This window comes from Elephas maximus, chromosome 11 (assembly GCF_024166365.1).
Source record: "Elephas maximus indicus isolate mEleMax1 chromosome 11, mEleMax1 primary haplotype, whole genome shotgun sequence".
NCBI classification, from domain to species: Eukaryota; Metazoa; Chordata; class Mammalia; order Proboscidea; family Elephantidae; genus Elephas; species Elephas maximus.
Window position 1 is genome coordinate 77905415 of NC_064829.1, and position 25195 is coordinate 77930609.

General features: G+C 38.3%; 1 protein-coding gene across 5 annotated transcripts in view; it reads right to left on the reverse strand.

Annotated features, from left to right (window-relative positions):
• RTTN (rotatin) overlaps positions 1 to 25195 on the reverse strand; it is a 206373-nt gene that overhangs the window by 20713 nt on the left and 160465 nt on the right. For 2 of the 5 annotated variants that reach the window (XM_049899908.1, XM_049899912.1), the window contains 6 exons: positions 24775 to 24865; positions 21077 to 21230; positions 17601 to 17738; positions 13995 to 14212; positions 2581 to 2686; positions 1539 to 1651 (listed from right to left, as the gene is read on the reverse strand). In XM_049899908.1, coding sequence (XP_049755865.1) covers positions 1539 to 1651; positions 2581 to 2686; positions 13995 to 14212; positions 17601 to 17738; positions 21077 to 21230; positions 24775 to 24865 — 820 coding nt within the window. Of the gene's footprint in view, positions 1 to 1538; positions 1652 to 2580; positions 2687 to 2944; positions 3155 to 13994; positions 14213 to 17600; positions 17739 to 21076; positions 21231 to 24774; positions 24866 to 25195 lie in introns of those variants that run through there. The other 3 variants (XM_049899909.1, XM_049899911.1, XM_049899910.1) reach the window with 3 other exon arrangements.

The window sequence follows — 25195 nt, forward strand, 5'->3', positions numbered from 1 at the left end:
CAGCCCAAAAGCTCAGGAAGGACATTGCCAGTTAATGTAGCGGGGAAGGCATTAGGCTTGGAGTTGGGAGACCTCAACTGGAGTCTGCTCTACCACTCACTGTTATATGGCATTGAGCAAGCACTGCACTCCACATCTGTAGGCCTCAGTTTCATCAGTCCTGTAACAATTACATTATTGTAGGAATTAGATGAGATACCACCCAAAGGCAATTTTAAGTGCTATAAGCATGTTATTTAGTTTTAGGGTTTAGAGCTACTGTCTCTTGGAACATGTGATGTACAGACACGGTAACATCTGGTGAAGCTCAGCAGATCGTGTGCTGATTATTCTGCTCCAAAGGAGCCCTGGTGTCACAGTTAAGCACTCCACTGCTAACTGCAAGGTTGGAGGTTTGAGTCCACCCAGAGGAACCTTGGAAGAAATGCCTGATGACCTACTTATAAAAAATCAGCCATTAAAAACCCTAAAGAGCACAGTTCACTCTGACACACATGGGGTCGGCATGAGTTGGGTTCAACTCAATGGCAACCGGTAGGTAGGTAAGTTGTTTCAAGTTTACATGAACATGCAGTTTGAACCTAAGTCCAAGAGACTTAGCGCTAGAAGAGACACGTAGAAGTCATGGGAACAGGTAAACAGAGATTAGGAACACCACCTCTGCAACTGCTCAGATGTGAGGCATATACTGGCTTCATCAACTGCTAATTGTGTGACAATGTTGTCTTAAGCTTCAATGAGATAATAAACACGAAATGCTTAGAAGAGTGTCTGGCATATGTTAAAACGAGGGAAACCCTTGATGAAATGGACTGACACAATAGCTCCAACAATGGACTCACACTAATGATCATGAAGATTGCACAGGACTGGGCACATTTTGTTCTGTTATACATAAGGCTGCCATGAGTCAGAGTCAAATCAATGGCAACTACAACAAAAACATACATGTCATTCCTCTTGAACTAATGCTTCCTTTGGGGGAAATGGTTTCTTTTTATAGTATAAAAATAATTTTTATGGTATAGTATCACATACATGTGGATACTGCAAAATGTTTATAATAACAAAAATAGATAATAAATTCCAAGGAGCCCTGGTGGCACAGTGGTTAAACACTTGGCTAACTGAAAGGTTAGCGGTTCATACCCACAAACTGCTCCCCAGGAGTAAGATGTGGCAGTCTGCTTCCGTAAAGATTTACAGCCTTGTAAACCCTATGAGGCAGTTCTACCCTGTCCTATAGGGTCACTATGAGTTGGAATCGACTAGAAGACAAAGAGTTTGGTTTAGGTTTTAAAGCTAATACTCCCATTCAAATGAGAATTAAATCAATACCCACCCCCCCCCAAAAAAAACTCACCAAATCTGCTAATGTAGAAATCTCATTATTTTATCTGACAGCACCTTTCTTCTAAATCAGACACTCATTTCAACCAAATGTTGATGTCACTGACAAAGCATGAGAGCACTGGAGAGATGGTCTCTACGTACCTCCCTCCATTCCTTTATCGCAGAATGTTAGAATTCACAGTTACCTTTTTTTTCAAGGCTGCTTTCCCAGGCCTCAGGGAATCTAGGTTCAGTTGTGCATGAATATGCTTCATCTGCTCTATGCAGTTGTCTATGAGATCAGCTGAAAGACAAAAATCTGTAACAGTCAAAAGGATATTCCACTTCCAAATAGTTAAAAGACAAATAACTATCAGATTCAGACAGTATTTAATATTTCTCACCAACTTCACTTCAGTATTTTCAGTGAAAGATTAAAGAATCAGAAGGGAAAGAAAAAAAAAAACTGGAAGAGAACTAACATGCTAAAGCTGACTTATTTTCAAAATGCTAACTAAGACAGTCCCAAAATCTAAATTTATGTTTTAGGCATGCATAATTTGTTTCAGCGGCAAATCACAACTGAGATTCACTTTCAACTCTAAGACCTGTGTTCCCAGTTGTCCACATGAGAAATTACAGCATGCTAAGGAGGAAATTTACGTAAAAATATAAGATCATTTCATGCTACTGTTTACCATCAAAACTGTGTTTTTTACATGTATGCAATATTTTTATGAATATTTTGTTATTATCGTGGAAATAAGAAATGCATTACTTTTTTAGCTTCTCTTAATACTCAGGCAAGGGGCCCTGGTGATGCAGTGCTTAGGCACTCGACTGCTCACCAAAAAGGTCAGCAGTTCAAACCCACGAGCTGCTTCATGGGACAAAGACGTGGCAGTCTGCTTCTATAAAGATTTATAGCCTTAGAAACCCTATGGGGCAGTTCTACTCTGTCCTATAGGGTTGCTATGAGTTTTTTTGTTTGTTTGTTTCAATATTTAGGCATAGATTCTTTATAATCATTACATAATAAAAAATAATCTACACCTATAATATTCTTAGTTTTAAAAAGTAATGCCTGTTTACCGAACTTTTGTATGGAAAATCTATTTTTTCAAGTGACACTGAGATTATATTGTAAATTCTTCACATTTTGAGTTCAGAGAAAATTAGAATGACCAAGCAGAGGAATACACGAATTGACAACATGCCACAGAACAGCTGCTGTGCCGTGCAGCTCACCTTTCAGAGCGTGTCTCTGTGCCCTTCTGCTGACAGCCAGGAGCGACATCAAGGCACGGGCCGCAACTCTCTTCAGGGGATCTTTGGAGGATTTTCCTTCATAGCACTGCAAAGAATACAGCACAAACTGCCTTGGAGAAAAACTTAATCTGCAGCAAAACAACTGTGAATAAAAGACGTGTACTGCTTAAAAGGCACTGCTAGATTTCAACCATTCAATGAAATTCACTGGAATGCTCTGTAGATCCAACTGCAAAAGGAACTTAGAATATGGAAAGTCCCACAGTCATTTTCAAGGACTCATCATCTTAAAAAAAATAAAAGCGTTTTTAGTATTAACACACAGCAAGTGCATGCACTTACTCAAATTCACAAAGGCGTACATATGCGCGTGTGTAACCTGTTAGAAAAAGTGTTCAGCGAGGGAACTGTCATCAAAGTCCTCCTTTCTTCTTCTTGGGACACACTCCCCTCTTGCCCTGTCCACACAACACACCTCCTGTATCTTGGATTCTTTGGTTCTTCCCAGCTTTCATTTCTACAATAACATTTACCTGTAATATGGCATGTTTTTCTAAAAAAAAAAAAAAAATACTTCCTAGTTGTTTTGGACTCTTAAATAAAAAATCACTCTCAATTATGAAAATATTAACATTTTGGTTGACTTTCTTCATATATTTGAATTTATGTTTAAAATGTTTTATTATAAAACAAGACAAACATTTATAAAAGCAGAGAAAACAGCATAACAAAGCCCCATACACCGTCTTTTAAAAAAAATTTTGCTCAAGTATTTTAAAGTAAATACTAGGTATTATACAATGTCATACTCCAGTAGAAATAATCATAAAGTCATTACCACATCTAATATAATTAACAATAAATTCTTGGCATCAGCCTTTTGATTAGCAGCCAAGTACTTTAACCACTACATCACCAGGGCTCATAACCAATAAATTCAAATTTTCCCTTTTGTCTCAGAAATGCCTCTCACGGTTTGTTTATTGGAATCAGGACCCAATGAAGTCTTTACATCATATTTGTAAGTCACATCTCCTAAATCTAAAGCAACACTGTTCCCCACACAACTACCAGAGTTTTTTGTTGTTGTTCCCTCATGTTACAGAGTTGTGGAATAAACCAGGTGTGTGATCCTACAGAACATCCCGAATTCCGAATCTGTATGTTTGCTTCCTCATGGTGCTTGTTCAACCTGTCCCCTCTCCTCTGTATTTCCCATTAACTGGGTCTGTTAGCTTTAAAGTCTTGTTTAGATGCAAGTTCAACTTCAGAATTTTGGGGATAAGTCATGTCGACATATGTATGAATTGTGATCACAGTGTCAAAAGGTTCATGAATCCCAGAATACACTCTATGAGAACAGATGAATGCACTCAACCATTAAGGGAGTTAGGCTATATGAAGACCGTGGCATCAGGATTGGAGGGAGACTTATTAACAACCTGTAATACGCTGATGACACAACCATGTTTGCTGAAAGCAAAGAGGACTTGAAGCACTTACTGGTGAAGTAAGTATGAATTACACCTCAACATAAAAAAAGCGAAAATCCTCATAACTGGACCAATAAACAATATCATGACAAATAGAGGAAATATTAAAATTGGCAAGAATTTCATTTACTTGGATTCACAACCAACACCCATGGAAACAGCAGTCAGGAAATCAAATGACATATTGCATTGGGCAAATCTGCTGCAAAACACCTCTTTAAAGTGTTAAAAAGCAAAAACGTCACTTTGAGGACTAAGGTGCACCTAACTCAAGCCACAGTGTTTAAAACCACCTCATACGCATGCAAAAGCTGGACAATGAATAAGGAAGACCAAAGAATTGATGCCTTTAGATAATGGTGCTGGAGCAGAATATTGAATATAGCATGGACTGCCAGAAGAACAAACAAGTCTGTCCTGGAAGCAGTTCAACCAGAATGCTTCTTAGAAGCAAGGATGGCGAGACAACATCGCACATACTTTGGGCGTGTTATCAAGAGGGATCAGTTCCTGGAGAAGGACCTCACGCTTGGTAAGATAGAGGGTCAGCAAAAAAAAGGAAGACCCTCAATGAGATGGACTGACACAGTGGCTGCAAGCATAACAATGATTGTGAGGATGGCGCAGGACCGGGCAGTGTTTCTTCTGTTGTACACAGGGTCGCTTTGAATCAGAACCAACTTGATGGCACCTAACAACAACGAGGAAAACAAAAAGCTGTGCAGGAAAGCAAACGTAAGCATTGTCTTCAGCATGGTTCAATTGTGTATAAAGTTTTCACGGATTTAATACTGTAAATCTACTATTCTTAGTTGACATTATGCTATTTTTAAGCAGCTCTAGATTACAAATCAGTTCCATTCCTAAGTCTGTTTTTAAGTCAAATTTGTACATAAGTCAGAACAGTTAGGTACAATTCCTATCTAATGTCAGTTAGTCAAATGTTTACCTTAATATACAGTATACAGTGTACATTTCTATGCATAAAAAAATTAAAGAAACATTGGAGCACTGGTGGCACAGTGGTTAAGCCAGTTGTTCGTAACCGGAGACTACCTGTATCAATGCTGGGGGAACAAGAAGGGAATTCATTTCAGCTGGATAGGTGGGTAGAGGGTGAAAAGAGAGCTAAACCACACTTCTGCAGTAGGAAGTCAATAGGTACTGTCCAAACAGAATAATCAAGAAACAGAGCACGTTATTCAGAGACATGGAAGGAAAACTGTAAAATAATCAGCTAAAAGAGGTTGCCTCTGAAGAGGAAGCAGAGGAAGGCGAAAGAAGCCCCCTATTTTGGGTTAAAAAAAAAACACAACTATTTGGTGCTTCAAAATGTGGACATAGCAAAAATGTATGACAAAAACTAAAAACAAACAAGAAAGAAGTGAACAGGATTGACCCATAGCAAATCCACATGCTTTTCAACCTACACGGAAAAGATCAGAGTACATTCTTTATTCATATGGCACTTACTTTGACTGAAGAAGTGGTTCTAAGCATCTGTGTGCACAGGGGTGCCCACGGCAGACAGTGTGAGGGGCCTGCACAGGGAGGCCAAGAATCTGAGTGTCTGTGTGTGCAGGAGGTACCCACGGTGGTACGCGTGAGGAGCGTGCAGGGGGGAGGCTAAGAATCTGGGTGTCTGTGTGCACAGGGGGTGCACAAGGTGGACGGTATGAGAAGCCAGCGGGGGGAGGTCAAGAATCTGGGTGTCTGTGTGCACAGGGGGCACCCATGGTGGATGATGTGAGGAGCCTGCGGGGGGAGGCCAAGAATCTGGGTGTGTGTGTGCACAGGGGGTGCGCATGGTAGATGATGTGAGGAGCCTGCGGAGGGAGGCCAAGAATCCAAGCCTCTGTGTGCACAGGGGCTACACAAGATGGACGATATAAGAAGCCTCCAAGGGAGAAGGCTAAGAATGAGATTGTTTGAAGAGATAAAAAACTAGCTTCTGGCTGATGCAAACACAAAGAAAAGGGAAAATAAATCAAAGGGATATAGAGCAATTTTACATCTTTTTATTAACCACAGGAAGAAAGGAAATACTCAATGTAATTTACCCAAAGCTTACGCTTTTTTAAAATTTAATTCCTTTTACACATTAAATGATCTAGATATTTTAGGTCAAAATCTTTTTGCTTTCTTTCCAAAAGGCACTTAATGTAAAAAAACAGGCTTTCTAATTACAGTGAACATTCGTCAACACAATGAACATTTATCAACACAGTGGTCGCTTAAAAATATAAGCCTTCTCTCCAACAGATTTATTGTTAAATTTTATATTCATTAAACATAAATGCAAAATACATTTCCTAAAATTCTTTGCTTCCTTGCAATACTATCCTTAGATGCTAGATCAATGTAAGGAGTAAAACTTATTCAATGTGTCAATTACAAATACAACCTACTACATATAGATTTTTACTCATCTTGTTATCATCTATGTGTATTTGTAACTGAAACATATTAAGCATCTCATAAACTAGGGAAAGCAAAACATCCATTAAGACAAATATGTTTGATAATTTAATGTCAAAAGAGAGTTACGCCAAATAATAGATTGGCTTATAAAATAAACAATATTAATCCTGAGTAAGGCATTCCCTTAAACAATCAACTATATGAGTCCAAAAAATCAACATTTACCGAAAAGCAAAGATGAGAAGGTAAGGAGCGGAAGAGAAGCTAGATCAACCGAAACAGAACAAACTGAATGGAAACAATAAGAATGCTGTGAAACATTGTGAAAACTGAAACAGAACAAACTGAATGAAACACTAAGAATGCTGTGAAACATTGTGAACACTGGAACCAATGCCACAGAACAACCTGTATAAAAATTGATAAATGGTTATCTAATTTGCTGTGTAAATGTTCACCTTAAACACAATATATTTTTTAAAAGGACAGTTAATAGTTTCTCAGAGAATATTCAGACCATGATATCATCTCAAACAGAAATTATTAAAAAAAAAACTTACACACTCTTTAAGAGATAAGTACCAAACACATACTTTCAACACGCATTTCCCAAAGGATAGTACTGCAAAGCAGCCACTTAAAAGACACTCTGCCAAGATATTTTAATTGAAGTTCCAATATAATAATTTATAAGGAAGATGGAGAACTTCAGAGCCAGGTGAAATTTTGCAGTAATGTAACATAAACAAACCTCTCATTTTCCATTTGAAGAACTGAATCACAAGAGGTTAAGTCATTTGTCTAAAATTCCACACCTCATTTTTTTTTTTAGTACATATGGCTTTACATAGGGTTTAAATATATCTTAAATACATCGATTTTAGAATACTGTTTTTTCTGATAATTTAAAGATTGTAGTTTGTTTCCCAGACCCACACAGTAAAATACTGTTTTTTTTTTCTGATAATTTAAAGATTGTAGTTTGTTTCCCAGACCCCCACAATACATGCACATATATTAACACACAGTATTTATAATAATACTGTTGCTGATTAACGTACTTTAATTCACATATCATGTCGATATAAGAACAGAAAGATAGCATTTTGTAGCTTAATAAGCTCATTAATAAATGCTGTTTTACATCAGATATACATTTTCTCATAAATGTGTGATAGGTACGATTCCATTTTTTTTTACTTTCCTTTGTCTTACAACTTACCTGTTCCTTCTAACAAAAACCGTATCTCCATATTCTACTGTTGATATAAACAAGGACAAGAAGGGTTTGATTTATTATGAAACATGGTTTAAATAACTTACTTTTTTAATGTATCCATATCCACATTGTTGTTGTTGTTAGGTGCCGTCGAGTCGGTTCCCACTCATAGCGACCCTATGCACAACAGAACGAAACACTGCCGGGTCCTGCGCCATCCTTACAGTCGTTGTTATGCTTGAGCTCATTGTTGCAGCTACTGTGTCAATCCACCTCGTTGAGGGTCTTCCTCTTTTCCGCTGACCCTGTACTCTGCCAAGCATGATGTCCTTCTCCAGGGACTCATCCCTCCTGACAACATGTCCAAAGTATGTAAGACGCAGTCTTGCCATCCTTGCCTCTAAGGAGCATTCTGGCTGCGCTTCTACCAAGACAGATTGGTTCGTTCTTTTGGCAGTCCATGGTATATTCAATATTCTTCGCCAACACAATTCAAAGGTATCATCTCTTCTTCAGTCTTCCTTATTCATTGTCCAGCTTCCACATGCATATGATGCGACTGAAAATACCATGGCTTGGGTCAGGTGCACCTTAGTCTTCAGGGTGACATCTTTGCTCTTCAACACTTTGAAGAGGTCCTTTGCAGCAGATTTACCCAATGCAATGCGTCTCTTGATTTCTTGACTGCTGCTTCCATGGGTGTTGATTGTGGATCCAAGTGAAATGAAATCCTTGACAACTTCAATCTTTTCTCCATTTATCATGATGTTGCTCTTTGGTCCAGTTGTGAGGATTTTTATTTTCTTTATGTTGAGGCGTAATCCATACTGAAGGCTGTGGTCTTTGATCTTCATTAGTAAGTGCTTCAAGTCCTCTTCACTTTCAGCAAGCAAGGTTGTGTCATCTGTGTATCACAGGTTGTTAATGAGTCTTCCTCCAATCCTGATGCCCCGCCCTTCTTCATATAGTCCAGCTTCTTGGATTATTTGTTCAGCATACAGATTAAATAGATATGGTGAAAGAACACAACCCTGACACACACCTTTCCTGACTTTAAACCAATCAGTATCCCCTTGTTCTGTCCGAACAACTGCCTCTTGATCCACGTAAAGGTAACTCATAAGCACAATTAAGTGTTCTGGAATTCCCATTCTTCGCAATGTTGTCCATAATTTGTTATGATCCACACAGTCGAATGCCTTTGCATAGTCAATAAAACACAGGTAAACATCCTTCTGGTATTCTCTGCTTTCAGCCAGGATCCATCTGACTTCAGCAATGATATCCCTGGTTCCACGTCCTCTTCTGAAACCAGCCTGAATTTCTGGCAGTTCCCTGTTGATATACTGCTGCAGCTGTTTTTGAATGATCTTCAGCAAAATTTTGCTTGTGTGTGATAGTAATGATATTGTTCTATAATTTCCACATTCAGTTGGACCACCTTTCTTGGGAATAGGCATAAATATGGATCTCTTCCAGTCAGTTGGCCAGGAAGCTGCCTTCCATATTTCTTGGCATAGACGAGTGAGCACCTCCAGCACTGCATCCGTTTGTTGAAACATCTCAATTGATATTCCATCAATTCCTGGAGCTTTGTTTTTCGCCAATGCCTTCACAGAAGCTTGGACTTCTTCCTTAAGTACCATTGGTTCCTGATCATATGCCACCTCTTGAAATCGTTGAATATCGACTAATTCTTTTTGGTATAATGACTGTGTGTATTCCTTCCATCTTCTTTTGATGCTTCCTGTGTCATTTAATATTTTCCCCCATGGAATCCTTCACTATTGCAACTCGAGGGCTGAATTTTTTCTTCAGTTCTTTCAGCTTCAGAAACACCGAGAGTGTTCTTCCCTTTTGGTTTTCCATCTCCAGCTCTTTGGACATGTCATTATAATACTTTATTTTGTCTTCTCGAGAGGCCCTTTGAAATCTTCTGTTAAGTTCTTTTACTTCATGAATTCTTCCTTTTGCTTTAGCTGCTCAACGCTCAAGAGCAAGTTTCAGAGTCTCCTCTGACATCCATCTTGGTCTTTTCTTTCTTTCCTGTCTTCAGTGACCTCTTGCTTTCTTCATGGATGATGTCCTTGATGTCATTTCACAACTCGTCTGGTCTTCAGTCACTAGTGTTCAATGCTTCAAATCTATTCTTGAGATGGTCTCTAAATTCAAGTGGGATATACTCAAGGTCATATTTTGGCTCTTGTGGACTTGCTCTGATTTTCTTTAGTTTCAGCTTGAACTTGCATATGAGCAATCGATGGTTTGTTCCATAGTCGGCCCCGGCCTTGTTCTGACTGATGATATTGAGCTTTTCCATCGTCTCTTTCCACAGATGTAGTCAATTTGATTTCTGTGTGTTCCATCTGGCGAGGTCCATGTGTATAGTTGCCGTTTATGTTGGTGAAAGAAGGTATTTGCAATGAAGAAGTCGTTGGTCTTGCCAAATTCTATCATTCGATCTGCGGCATTGTTTCTATCACCAAGGCCATATTTTCCAACTACTGATCCTTCTTCTTTGTTTCCAACTTTTGCATTCCAATCACCAGTAACTATCAATGCATCTTGATTGCATGTTCGATCAATATCAGACTGTAGCAGCTGATAAAAATCTTCTATTTCTTTATCTTTGACCCTAGTGGTTGGTGTGTAAATTTGAATAATAGTCATATTAACTGGTCCTCCTTGTAGGCGTATGGATATTATCCTATTACTAACAGTTGAAAAGTTCTTTTTGACGATGAATGCAACACCATTCCTCTTTGTCATTCCCAGCATAGGAGACTATATGATTGTCCGATTCAAAATGCCCAACACCAGTCCATTTCAGCCCACTAATGCCTAGGATATCGATGTTTATGCATTCCATTTCATTTTTTATCATTTCCAATTTTCCTAGATTCATACTTCGTACATTCCAGGTTCCAATTACTAATGGATGTTTGCAGCTGTTTCTTCTCATTTTGAGTCCCGCCACATCAGCAAATGAAGGTCCTGGAAGCTTTACTCAATCCACGTCATTAAGGTCAACTCTACTTTGAGGAGGTAGCTCTTCCCCAGTCATCTTTTGAGTGCCTTCCAACCTGGGGGGCTCATCTTCCAGCAGTATATCAGACAATGTTCCACTGCTATTCATAAGGTTTTCACTGGCTAATGCTTTTCAGAAGTAGACTGCCGGGTCCTTCTTCCTAGTCTGTCTTAGTCTGGAAGCTCAGCTGAAACCTGTCCTCCATGGGTGACCCTGCCGGTATCTGAATACCGATGGCATAGCTTCCAGCACCACAGCAACACACAAGCCCCCACAGTACAACAAACTGACAGACACGTGGGGGCCATATCCACATAGAATCCTTTGCATCACTCATAATTTGGAAGAAATGGAGAGGAGAATTAACTAGTCATTAGGAAAATCACTGAGGTATCCTGTGGCTTTAGGATACGTCATTTTCTTTGGCCAAGAAGGTAATACCCAAACGATTATAAACGATAACTTTTATAATGAAGAAAATTACAAAGTATTAGGGAAAAATAAGGGTAGGGTGAATTTATTAAGTTCTTCTGGCATAGAGTTTTTCTTAAGTACACTATTATAATATAGTTATCCCCACACAGAGTCACATTTATTATTGTATCTGTCTAATCATGGTTCCTTGAAACACAGCAACTCTGATAAATAAGAGAAAAGAGTCCTGGGGGAAAAATGCTCATTATTTGACCTGACTGGAATCCTTCATATGTCCCTAGGTTCCACAGGATTGGTGTGGGAACCACAAGTCCTCCAGGAGGGGTCAGGCTTAGGTGACTGTTTTTCTCTTCCCAGAGCTGCTCACCACTTTGACCTGAGCAGAGAAAGGGAGAGGCCAGGCACATTGCCCTCACAGCACTTTTCTCCAGGGGAAAGTGAGGCAGGTCTCAACACATGATTTAAATTCCCTCAACTGGAACGCATGTCAACAAGAGCAAAGGGCCTTCCCTCAGAAGTAAAGTGCTAGATCAAAGCCAAAGTCAGGAAATTAGTAATTAGACTGGATTGGAGGGTAGCATGGGACTTTCAGAAAGATGGGAATTTGAGTTTTCTCAGTGGGGCTCTGTTCATTACTAAGAGGAAATTTTGCTGTTCTGATGGGGAATGGAACAAGAGGGACAGGGTCCAGTTTTGTTTTTCACACTAAGCTGAGTGAAATGAGAGTGAGCAGACAGCTACAGGGAAGCTGTGGCTTACCAAGAATAAATGACTTCTAGAGGAATGTTTTGAGAATCTTTTCCCTGTAGAAAGCAAGGGTCCTGAAGGAGCTGCTGAAGGCAGATGAGAAAATGCAGGGAGCTGACTATGAGAAAGTAAGTCTGCTATGGAGAGAAGGACAACTTCAGTCTGGGACTCCTTACCTATGCTCTGAAGGGTATGTGGAGGTTCATTACTCCCTCCACAGGCCAGGCTCTAGCTGGGCCCGGAGCTACCCTCTCCTCTTCCTGGCAGCCTTGTTTGCATTCTGCATAATCAAGGCTGGTGCTCAAAATGCACAAGTTGTCAGGACCGTGATTTTGCAGCCAGAGAAGAAGCAAAATTCCCAAATCCTAAGCAGCAAAGGGGACTGGAACAACTCATTTGACAGAAACAGCCCTTCTGTCTTAGTAAAAATGTGGTTGGCTGAGTCAGACACTTAGGAAAACTCTTCGATGCACATTGTACTACTTTTTCATCTTTCAGTGAGAATACAAAAATCATAAAACCATATGATTATTAGAAAAGGGGGTTCTTAACATTGAACATCTAGTAATACTCATATATGTAAAAAAAAACAACTATATAACTTTAACTTAGGAAAACATTTCTACTTTTTTGTTAATCTATAAAATGGCAATACTTTAATGACTTTAGAATATTTTTTGATCAAAAAAATCCTTTATTCACATTTTAGGGTTATAAAAAATAAATTTATACATTCTGTATTCCACTTTGGAGAGTGGCTTCCGGGGTTTTAAACACTAGCAAGTGACCATCTAAGATTCATCAATGGGTCTCAACCCACCTGGAGCAAAGGAGAATGAAGAACATCAAAAACACAAGGTAATTAGGAGCCCAAGAGACAGAAAGGACCACATAAACCAGAGACTACATCAGCCTGAGACCAGATGAACTAGATGGTGCCCGGCTACAACCAATGACTGCCCTGACAGGGAATACAACAGAGAACCCCTGAGAGAGCAGGAGAGCAGTGGGATGCAGATCCCAAATTCTCATAAAAAGACTTAATGGTCTGAGACTAGAAGGACCCCAGAGGTCATGGTCCCCAGACTTTCTGTTAGCCCAAGACAGGAAACATTCCCAAAGCCAACTCTTCAGACAGGGATTGGACTGGACTATGGGATAGAAAATGATACTGGTGAAGAGTAAGCTTCTTGGATCAAATAGACACATGAAACTATGTTGGCATCTCCTGTCTGGAGGGGAGATGAGAGGGCAGAGGGGGTTAGAAGCTGGGAGAATGGAAATGAAGATAGAGAGTGGAGGGAAGGAGTATGCTGTCTCATTAGGGGGAGAGCAATTAGGAGTATATAAATTTTTGTGTGAGAGACTGACTCGATTTGTAAACTTTCACTTAAAGCACAATAAAAATTTTAAAAAATAAGTAAATAAGTTTATAAACAAGAAATAGGCAGAAGAGCTTGGAAAAGGGGTGTTTTCCTATGAATATGTCAATAAGTCCATCCTTTTGTATGCATATAAACCAATACCAATCCTACTGCCATTGAGTCGATTCCCACTCATAACGACCCTATAGAACTGCCCCATAAGGTTTCCAAGGAGCAGTTCCTGGATTTGAACTGCTGACCCTTTAGTTAGCAGCCAAGCTCTTAACCACTTTGCCACCAGGGCGCCTCTATACATACAACCACTCACAAAAACATATGGTTCATTGACATAAATCTAATGTCATTTTAGTCACTGTATCTTCAGAGGTATACACATATCTTTACAATGGCAATACATTTCAATTACACAGCATTCCTGAAGTATAGCCATTTTAGTCATGATGTGGCACTGTTTTAACAAACTGCTGGATTAAGATGACGACTATTTCAGTTGGAACTTTTATATCACATTCATTAAAGAAACTGGTCAACATAAGAAGGGTGGGGCCAGAAAAGCATTAATTGCTTTTTTAATTCAAATGATTGAAGCCAATTTCACAAGATCAAGATGGACAGTTAATTCACTTAAACATTAAACAAGTTTTGAAAAATTAAGAAATAGATACCTGAAGAATTACTTCATTAAGTCGTTCTAGCGAGTTCTGATTTTCCTCAGTTTTATCAATAAGCGAAGCCACTGTTGGACTGTGGCATATATTTGTTTTATCTTTATCCTGGAGACATCTTTTTGCTTCTTCAGTCAAGAAAATAGAAAGGAATTGCAGGCTGGCAGTATACAGGGTAGGACATGTGGCAGACAAACCCACACATTTGCAGAACATATCTAAGAGAGAAATTAAATTTCAGATTATACTGTTTAAAAATTTCTTTAAACAAAGAAAAGAATCAGATAAATCTGAGTAATTAATAATATAGCTTTTTTTTTACTTCTATGAAGTAAAGCTATAAATAGTTCAAGTATCATAAGAATAAGTCAGTATTAAGACAACATACTGAATCAAGGAATCTATTTGATTTTCATTTAATTTGGGTTCTTTTTTATATGACAGAGTGAGTGAGTCAGTCTGCATGTGTGGGTCTCATTTTAAGACTCTAAGTGAGAAGATTATGTAATTTTTGAGTATATACCCTTGTGGTCCTCTGGGGTCTATTGGAATCCACAGGACTTCTCTAGACTTTGATCTCAGTGCTAAACCAACAAAAAATTAACATAACTATACTGTGGACTATCTAGGTTATCATCTTATAACTGTGGTTATATTTCTGTTTTCAAACAAGTTGATGCCAAATAGTATTTAAAAGCAAGACTTAGTATGCAGTGTTGGCATGTGAAAGAGCAAAGGCTTCATGGTAGTTAAAATAGTTAACAAGAGAGGTTATGAACTGATTTGCAAACATATAACACAAAGTAGAAATAGGCAAGCCAAACTTAAAAGAATGTACACCAAATCGGCCATTATTAATTCCGTTGTGTGCAATGACTTAGTCTAACTTAAAATAACATTTGTTGTATTATGTTAATTTTATTCATTTATCATTTGTTTTGGGATTTTGTTGTATTTTATTTTTTAATTATTTTGGATTTATAGTCAAATAAGAGTTACTACTATAAGAATTTATCTACCTAAATTTAGGCTTACACAAATTTAAGTAACATAAAAAAGTAATCTACTCAGCTGTGGGGTTTCTTGAAAATTGTTGTTATTAGGTGCTGTCAAGTTGATTCCAACTCACAGTGCCACTATATACAACAGAACAGAACAATGCCCAGTCCCCTACGCCATCCCCACAATAGTTGCTATCTTTGAGCCCACTGTTGTAGCCACTGTGTCAATCCACCTTATCAAGGTCTTCCTCTTTTTCGCTGACTGTCTACCATAGCAAGCATGATGCTCTTCTCCAGGGACTGGTCCCTCCTGGTAACGCGTCCAAAGTACATGAGACGAAGCCTCGCCAGCCTCACTTCCAAGGAGCACTCTGGCTGTACTTCTTCCAAGACGGACTTATTCGTTCTTCTAGCAGTCGATAAGCAGTCCATAGTATATTCAATATTCTTCACCAACACCATAATTCAAAGGCACCAACTCTTCTTTGCTTTTCCTTATTCATTGTTCAGCTTTTGCATGCATATGAGGCGACTGAAAATACAGTGGCTTGGGTCAGGTGCTCTTTAGCCCTTCAATGACCTCTTTGTTTTTGAACACTTTAAAGAGGTCTTTTGCAGCAGATCTGCACAATGCAATGTGCTGTCTGATTTCCTGACTGCTGCTTCCAGGGGTGCTGGTTGTGGATCCGAGTAAAATGAAATCCTTGACAACTTCGGTATTTTCTCCATTTACACGAATGTTGCTTATTGGTCCAGCTGTAAGGATTTCTTTGTTTCTTTTTTTTTTTATGTTGGCATGTAATAGTCCATACTGAAGGCTATAGTTTTTGGTGTTCATCAAAGAATTATCTTGAGAATTATGTTCATTTAAATAAGGTCCAAATGTTAGTCAAGTTTGAGAAAAAAAACTCTTGTAGATAACATAAGTTACCACAAGATGTTACATGGTCATGTGAAAAGGACAAAATCAAAAAAACAGAAAATACCATGGCAAGGACTATCAATGATTGGTTTTACGAATTATGTTTCCACTCACATTACTATTATCAAAGCTAACTGTTTACATGATAGGTTATTTTTTATTAGGCTTATTATTACATAGAACTGTGTTTGTATTTTGAGGTTTTAAATTTAATGTCTTTATTTTATTACTAAAAAAAAAAAAAAAAAAACTAGGGACATAAAAATAGTGCCAGGTAAATAGTCTTAAATCAGAGGTCAGCAAACTTTTTCTATAAAGGCCCAGAAAGTAAATATTTTAAGCTTTGTGAGCCCTACACCTTTGTCACAAGTATAACTATGCAACTCTACTGCTGTAGCATGAAAGCAAACAAATGAGTGTGGCTGTGGTCCACTAAAAGTTTACCAAAACAGGCAGTGGACGAGCTGTGGTCAGCTGGTTTAAGTGTCCCATCTGAATGACATGTTGTTTTATGTTACTGGTTATTCAGGAGGTAAATGGTTTTCCCCATGGATACAGGAAGAAAATCTCAACCTCATTATCTCTTTTGATCTCTCTTTAACATGATAATGGTCTCCAACATGGACACTACACCCCATGTGGTAGACTCAGGGCTCTTATATCCAGTTAACTAGGAATTCTGTTTCTTGATGAACGGGCATTTCCCCGTAAATCTTACTTCAAAATTACCTGTCTGGTTAAAAACAGTATCATATGTGTTTTTATAGAATGACCAAATGATAAAATGTGGGGGGAAAAAAAAAGTCAATTGAATTGGTGGATAGCTTGGAAACTTAAAACAACTCAATTCTGAACACATTTCAGCAAGTTATTTTAAAAAGGTAAGGTAAATGTTAGTTATAAACATTTGTATAAAAGGAGGCTTACAGCTATGCTAAAATTCAGAACTAAGGAGACTTTCTGAGAAACCAAAGAGCAGTTACTTGAAAAATAATCACCATTTACCATACTTTAATGCAAATAACATGCACCTTCCCTACTTTTTTGCCAACCACACCCTCTCACTGCAAGGTACCTTTGTAAGCGCCACTATAACAAATTTTTTTTCACATGCTGTTATATAAAAAAAAAAGCATAGCATGTTATCTGCCTAAAAATATGGTACTTTAGTAGGCAACTATTATATGGAAAGCATCGTATAAAATAACTACACTGTCCTCTTGGCATTTCTGTGCTATAAGAAAATCTTGGTGTCTTAGACAAGATGATATTTTTCTTATAACTTTCCATGATATCATGTACACGGATTTCATATACACAGACTTACCCACACACAGTGCATATATGTCAAACGATAGAAGGAGACTGGTTTCTATACCAACACAAGCAAGCCTATCCCATTGCTTTATATAAAGCATATATATAACATATAACATTTATATATATGTTATCTTCATGAAACCACAGATTTAATTGTTTTTATGATAGCTTGAAAGGTGTTTCAACTTTTCAAAAATATATTTTTGGGGGTCCTTGACAACACTGCAAATTTTCAAACAAGAACCTCTTCCATATGCCATGGCATATTACTTAATTTAAAGGAATTTACATATCTAATAGTGAATAATAATCATCTTAGTTTTCATGACAGGAAGACCCAAGCCCTGGAGAGTATCTTCTCACCGGTCACCACTGCCCAGTGCCTGGTCATAGCCACTGTAATAAATGGGAGAGACACGCCCCCAGCTTTCCTCAGTAGTGCAGCCAGAAGGTTAAATAAATGTGTCCATGTGCGACGAAAAGCTGATACCAGCTCTGTATCTGTAAGATTAATATCAAGACATTTCAAGTAATTAACATAAAGAAGAAAAATAACTCTTCAAAATACAAAACCAGACACTTCATTACACTAACAATAGCATACACTTGTTGAATAAAGACAAATGCAACTCAATGTGATTCCAAATTTACTTTAATTTACTTCTTTCTTTGCTTGCTTCTTTAAGCTATCTCCCTTCCACCTTCCTACACATAGGCAAATAAAGACACACTCGCAAGCTCTCGCCTTATTAAGGAATATTTAGCAGCAATGGAATATTAAGCCATAACTTCAGAACTATGTATTGGGCACATTATAAAAACAAGCTGTTGTTTGTGCTGAGTCTACGAAAGTAAAGTTTCTCCTGTTCTCTTTATCCTCTCTAGCAGCTTTGTGAAGAGGGGAAAAGGGAAAACAGAATGTGCCAAAGTCAAGGCAGGAAAGAAAGGAGAATTTCTTTGAAGAACCAAGAAACGTATCATCACACAAAGAAAACTAAGATACAAGAGAAGGTTTTGCAGCTTTGCCTATAGCTAAGGATCCAGCAATTAACCTTTGAAGGTAGGGACGTATTTCCCCTTCTCTCTACCTAAGTAAACGGAAGCTGGTCAGCAGTGGTGACCTTAGAACTTTTACTGTCTTCTCCAACCACATGAGCAGCAATATTTGCCACCTGTCATCAAACTCCATTACAAAATAAACTGAGGACTTCATCCTAGGTGTTCCACACCCTGAGGTATTAGGAAATAGCACCTTCTGGGGGTTCAGATTAGAACCCTAGGTCCTAACCAAGTGTTTCTTAACCTATTTGTCACCATCAGCTCTCTAAGGAGCATTTTAAGACATATTTTTCCAAATCGCCATCTCCATGAAATTTTAACTCCACAGACAGACTGCATGTCTGTTTATATACTACATGTATCCCTGTGCTTTATACATAAAAAGAGTTAGCTTTATATTTTACACTTATTCTTTTTATTCAGTGCTGGCTTAAGAATAGCTAAATAAAATTTAAGTTGAAAGTTAAAAAGCTATTAACTGCATAAGTATACTCACTGAATAAATTTTAATATAATTTATTTACTTATATAAGTTGTAATGTATCAAGTTATATATGCAAATTATCAATTTACATAAATACGTAATAGTAATATAAGCAAAATTTTCAAAAAATCATTCAAAACATAATTTTCAAATAATTTAAAAATTCCTTAAAAATTAAGGTCAGCCTAATTGGACAGGATTAAAAGTAAAGAGGTTTCCGAGATAAAATGAAAGCTTCAAAGGATAGCGAAGCAGGGGCTGGGGTCTGGGGAACTTGGTTTGAGAGGACTTCTAAATCAATGGGCAAAACAATTCTATTATGAAAACACTCTGCATCCCACTTTGAATTGTGGCACCTGGGGTCCTAAATGCCAACAAGCAGCCATCTAAAATACATTAATTGGTCTCAACCCACCGGGAGCAAAGGCAAAGGAAGAACACCAAGGTCACACGACAACTAAGAACCCAAGAGACAGAAAGGGCCACTTGAACCAGAGACCTACAATATCCTGAGACCAGAAGAACTAGTTGGTGCCCGGCCACAATCGATGTCTGCCCTGTCAGGGAACACAACAGACAACTCCTGAGGGAGCAGGAGACCAATGGGATGCAGACCCCAAATTCTCATTAAAAGACCACACCTAATGGTATGATTGCGACTAGAGGAATCCCAGAGACAATGCTCCCCAGAACTTCTGATGGCACAGGACAGGAACCATCCCCGAAGACAAATCATCAGGCATGAAAAGGACTGGTCAGTGGGGGGGAGAGAGATACTGATGAAGAGTGAGCTAATTAAATCAGGTGGACACGGGAGAGTGTGTTGGCAACTCTTGACTGGAGGGGGGATGGGAAGATAGAGAGAGAGGGAAGAAGGTAAAATTGGCACGAAACGAGAGACTGTAAGGGCTGACTCAATAGGGGGAGAGCAAGTGGGAGAAGGGAGTAAGATGTATGTAAACCTACATGTGACAGACTGATTGGAATGGTAAATGTTCACTTGAAGCTTAATAAAAATTAAAAAAAAAAAAAAAAATTATTTTAGTGAACTTTTAACTTTTGCTAGATATAAAAAAACAACCACCTTCTAGATGTGCATTCAAATATTGTCAACATTTTTTCTTTTCAGGACTTGACATAACTAATGATAGGTTGGATATTTTTATAAAATTAAGTAATAAAATATATACTATTTTATTTAATTCTCTAAGCCCAAGTCACATACAAAAGTAGGGGATCAATAAACAACACGTACAAAGCAGGCAACAGCAGCCACAGGCCACCTCTCACAACAGGACTTTGGGACCAAGCAATCATTCAAAAGCCCTCCACCCACACACAGCCATCTATCTGCTATGGTTCTGCAGCAGTGACCTTGCAGACATTTTGTGTATCTCCCATGAACTCAAGGTCAGTACTGCTCAAGTGATACCCAAGAAAACTCAACAAGAGAGATAAAGTACTAAGGAATAAGATCTTATTAGGCAGGGCTGAGCTTTGGAGGACCATAAACTATTATAATATCTAAGAGGTTTTTGCCTCCTTTCCCCAGAAATGTTTTCTCTCCCATGAAGGTGTTATCACCCCCAAAGAGAATGCTTAGTTAGGACATCATTACTCCTCCAGCACTGGAATAATTTTAACAGTGAGGAGACACTGAGGACTGGCTTTGCTGAGCTTCACGAAACACTTCACTTTTCAAACCTAAAAACAAGCAAATCCACAAACTTCAAAGGGCTGCATAAGAATGAACAGGAACACAAAAAAGAATTACCAAATGATTGATTACTTCATTATAAACCATTTAAAATAATTATCATATTTGGGTTTTGAAAAAGATCTGGCATTGTTTCAATTTTCTCTACCATTAAGCATTACATTCAACTTTTCATCATAGTATATTTTTCAGTACTTTAGTGCCTTCAGGAAATTTTTCCAAATTTTTTATACTTGTTATTCCAAATAATTTATTAGTTGGTCATCTGGTCTTAGCCATAGCTTAAAAGAATAACTGATACCTAAAACTCACTGTACTTGCTAACATTATATAACAACTTTGCCTTCCTTTATAAACTGGCAGCACTGAGCTAGTCCTTTTTATACCACATAATTGCCTCAAATGGTCTCCTAGAGCCACTTAAAAGCATCCAAACTATAAAACACATTTAAAAGACTTTAAAAACACTACCAAAGACCAACTCAAAGAGTAATCTCATAGTCAATGTCTGGTGCAGAGTAAGATTTTTCTTCTTACAATTATTCACTTCTATCCAAAACTAAAAAATACAGAGCTTACCTAATACATCTTTGGTGCATATGGTGAGAACCCTGACGGTGTTTGTGAGCAAAGGTTTCAGGAGCTCCTCCTGAACCACGAGGTCAGGGTCCACCAGCAAACAGGACTGCAGAAGACTGGACACAGAGGACAGGTATTCCAGGAGGAAGGAGAGCTGCCAAAAAAGGAGATGGGGTAAACTGACCCAGATTGTATGAAAAGCCCATCTCAGTGATAAAGTAGTTTACTTTTCTAGGCATTATAATAAATCACTTCTTTGTAAAGTGAGTTGATGAAAAACTAATAAAACATTAATCATAATTTTTAAATGATCTGAAATTAAAACAAAGTAGACGAAGCATTATTTTTCTTATACTATAAGCATGCCATTCATGGCCATATCAACACTGTCAACTGCAATGATATCAAACAAAGCTGCATTTTCAAAGCTAAATTGTGAATTCCTTTTAGAAAAAGAAAGACTGTGGACTCAATATCCTGGAAGAGGCAGAAAAGGACATTTCAAAGCCATAAAGTCTACACTTCTGTAAAGAAAGAACCATTAGAATATATTCTTCAAAGTGGTCAACTGAGGAAAAAATAAAGGCGGGGAGGAACCTAATATCCAGCTATTGCTACAAATAAAATACAAATATGTTCTTTCTTTGGCCCTCAACTACCCTTTAGCATAAAAATACTATTCTTAATTATAAAAGAAAAAATTAAATCTTCTCCAATATTACCAACAAAACCATCTTTGAAATGTTGTTTGGTACTAATATTATAGTAAGTATTAACTGGCAAAAAGGCTTTGAAAACATAATTCTCTAGTATGTAATAACTGAAGAATAAGCTGTGGTATCTCATTTATCCACTATACTCAGGCAATGAGATACTCCACATAAGGTGAACTACACAGAGATAGTCTGACACCAGTATCTCTCTCCATACGTTATGGGTTTTGTCCTCCCATCTAACTTTGATGTTGCCTTACAGTGAGAGCCAGGGGCTGCTCTACATTTGTAGAGGGGTATGTGCCTCTTGGAATCCCCGGTGGCGTAGTGGTTAAGAGCTATGGCTGCTAACCAAAAGGTCCACAGTTCGAACCCACCAAGTGCTCCTTGGAAACCCTATGGGGCAGTTCTACTCTGTCCGATAGAGTCACTATTGAGTCAGAAACGACTAGACTGCAATGAGTTTTTTGATTTTATGTGCCTTTTAAATAAACAGCCTCAGGCTATTTCAAAATAGTTTTGTCTTCTCCTGAGGAATAAGCCCTCCCTTTTAATCTGCAGAGCTATTTTACATAAAGGTACAGGTGGCACTACAGTGTCCTACTGAAGTTACAGCAAGTCTGACCTCTGGATGGATAAAGTGTTATCATAAATAGTTATGCCATGGAAAGGAAGAGCCAATAAGAAGCATTGAGAGAAAAGAGCTGAATTAAGGATTCTTTTTGTAATTTACTATACTTGAGATTAAAATAAAATATTGATTTATAACCAACAACCAAGCACATACATTCAGCACATTCACACCTCTACTAGACTGTATAACACCACCATCCAGATTCTGCCCAAATGCCGGGGCCAGACACCCCGTGGCCTGCTCCCTCACTGCCTCAGGTCTTCGCTCAACTAATCTAAAAACTGCAGCCCCCACCCCCTTTCTAACTCACCCTTTGCCCATCCTCCTTTATTTTTGACACTTTACATTTTGTTTACTCGTTTATCGTCTGTGTCTGCACCCATGACACAGACTCCACACAGGCAGGGATATCTGTCACTGATGTGTCACGCTTGCACCTAGAGCAGAAGCTGGTAGAGCAGATGCTCAAACATTGTTCTAGAATGAATGAATGAGTAAACAATTTAAATGAATGATCTCATGGAAGCACAGCCAGGAAGCATTTAATCTACACAAAGCTGCCTCGCACAGTGGTTAAGAGGTGGGCTCTGGGGCCAACCTGCTCAGCTGGAATCCTGGCTCACCACATACTCCAGAGCAACCTTGGACAGGTTGCAGGCTGCTTACGTGTTTGGGCCTCAGTCATTTCCTTGATTAAATGAGGGTACCGATGATACTTCATATGATTGTTGTGAAGGTGACATAAATTAATACAAATAAACAACCAATAAACTTCTTCTGTTATTATTCATTCATTCCTCAAGCACTGAGTGTCTGCCATGGACAGGCACTGTCCAGGACACTTGGGATGCACGGCGTCCACTTGGCCCCTCTGACCACATCTCCGCTCACAGTCTGCTCCAGCACTCTGGTCCCCACAATATCCTGGACATGTCAGGTATGCTCCGATCTCAGGACTCTTGCTTTGTCCCACAGGGCCAGCTTCCTCACTCACTTCTGGTCACATGTCATTGTCTGAAAGGCCCCCTGACCACCTTAAGTGGACTATCAGCACTAAAATACTATTTGTAATTGTAAAAGATGAAACCTTTCCTAACATGACCTTATCTCTGGCATCACTTTCCATCTCCTGTTTGAGTTTTCTTCTTAGCAATCTACCATCATCTTGGCATACATGGATGTGTTAGGCGTCTGTTCTCACAACAAGAATATAAACTAACTGAGGGAAAGGTCTTTGTTTTGTTCACTTAGGAAAGATCTTGGTACACAGTAGGCACTTAATAAATATTAGTTAGATGGACAGACAGATGAATGGAGGATAGTCATTATTCAAATAAGCATACACACAATAAAAAAGTGCACTGTGACAAGTGCTTCAAAGATGATGTCCATCATGTGACTCAACCTGTAACAGGGGGTCTGACCCGTAACAGGGAGCTCAAAGAAGATTCCCAAAGCAAGAGATACTGACCTAGTCCACCTTAAATTCACCATCCCAAATACATCGTGTAGCCCTTCTTAAAGCTTGATCTTAAGACATTCGTCTATACAATAGCTACCAAAGGAATTGCTAACCACACTTGTGCGTATAAGTTTTATCTATAGAAAAAAAACTAAAAATAGTAAATTATGTGGGAAGGATGAAAAATGAACTTATGCCTATTAGGTTGGGTTCTGAAAATACATATAACTTAGCCACTAAGCATTTTAACAAATTGAACTTGGGTGAAAATAACAGACATAACAGAGATGATTTAAAACAGGGAAGGTAAACTATATCAACTCCATTTTTTCATATGGTGCTGAAAGATATCCAGACACTTGATTGAACATTTATGACTGGTTAACAAGTGCACAAATGGGCAATATTTCATTCTGTTATACAGGATGAGTCAGAGCGAACGGGACAGCAACTAACAAAAATGACAAATGATGGAGTCAGGAATAGAATCTAGGTCTTCAAATTCACTGCTCCTTTCCATCATTCAAAAATGTCTCGTATTAAAATTTTAAGAAACTTAATTTAAATAAAGGAATCCTGGTGGTACAGTGGTTAAGAGCTTGGCTGCTAACCAAACGGTTGGCAGTTTGAATCCACCAGTTGCTCCTTAGAAACCCAATGGGGCAGTTCTATTCTGTCCTATAGGGTAGCTATGAGTTGGAATTGACTTGACGGCAATGGGTTTGGTTTGGTTTTAATTTAAATAACCGCATTATACCATGTATATTCGAAAAGATTTTCTTCCCCCTCCTATGGTTACTATTTCCTCAGTAAATTGTCTGTTTGGGCACTTAAAACAAAGACACACACACACAGATACGATGCATAGAGGCATGTGTGGGAAACTCACCTGGGCCAGAGCGTGTTCAACTGGAGACGAGGAAGGCAGGGGGGTCCTGAGCTCCTGGACACACTTTTCTATGAGGGCAGCATCTGTAATACTATTACGGACAGAAAAAGAAAACCCATTAGATAATTAGAATGCTTCTTACTAAAGATTAATAAATCTAATTTGCAATTTGAAGTTAACCTTGAATACATTTCAAGAGTTTGTTTTTTTTTTTTTTTTAACAAAGAAAACGTTTATAAAAAGACACTCTACAAAATTTCGGAAAACAGTAAAGTTCTCATCAGATAAACGTGAGAAGCAAAGAATTATTAAAAAATGTATACCTAATGAAAACTTAATAGAAAGAGAATAAAATATAATGCAGTCTTTTCAGGAGAAAAGCAAACAAGAATAATACGTCTGTGGTTACTTTCTATTTAAA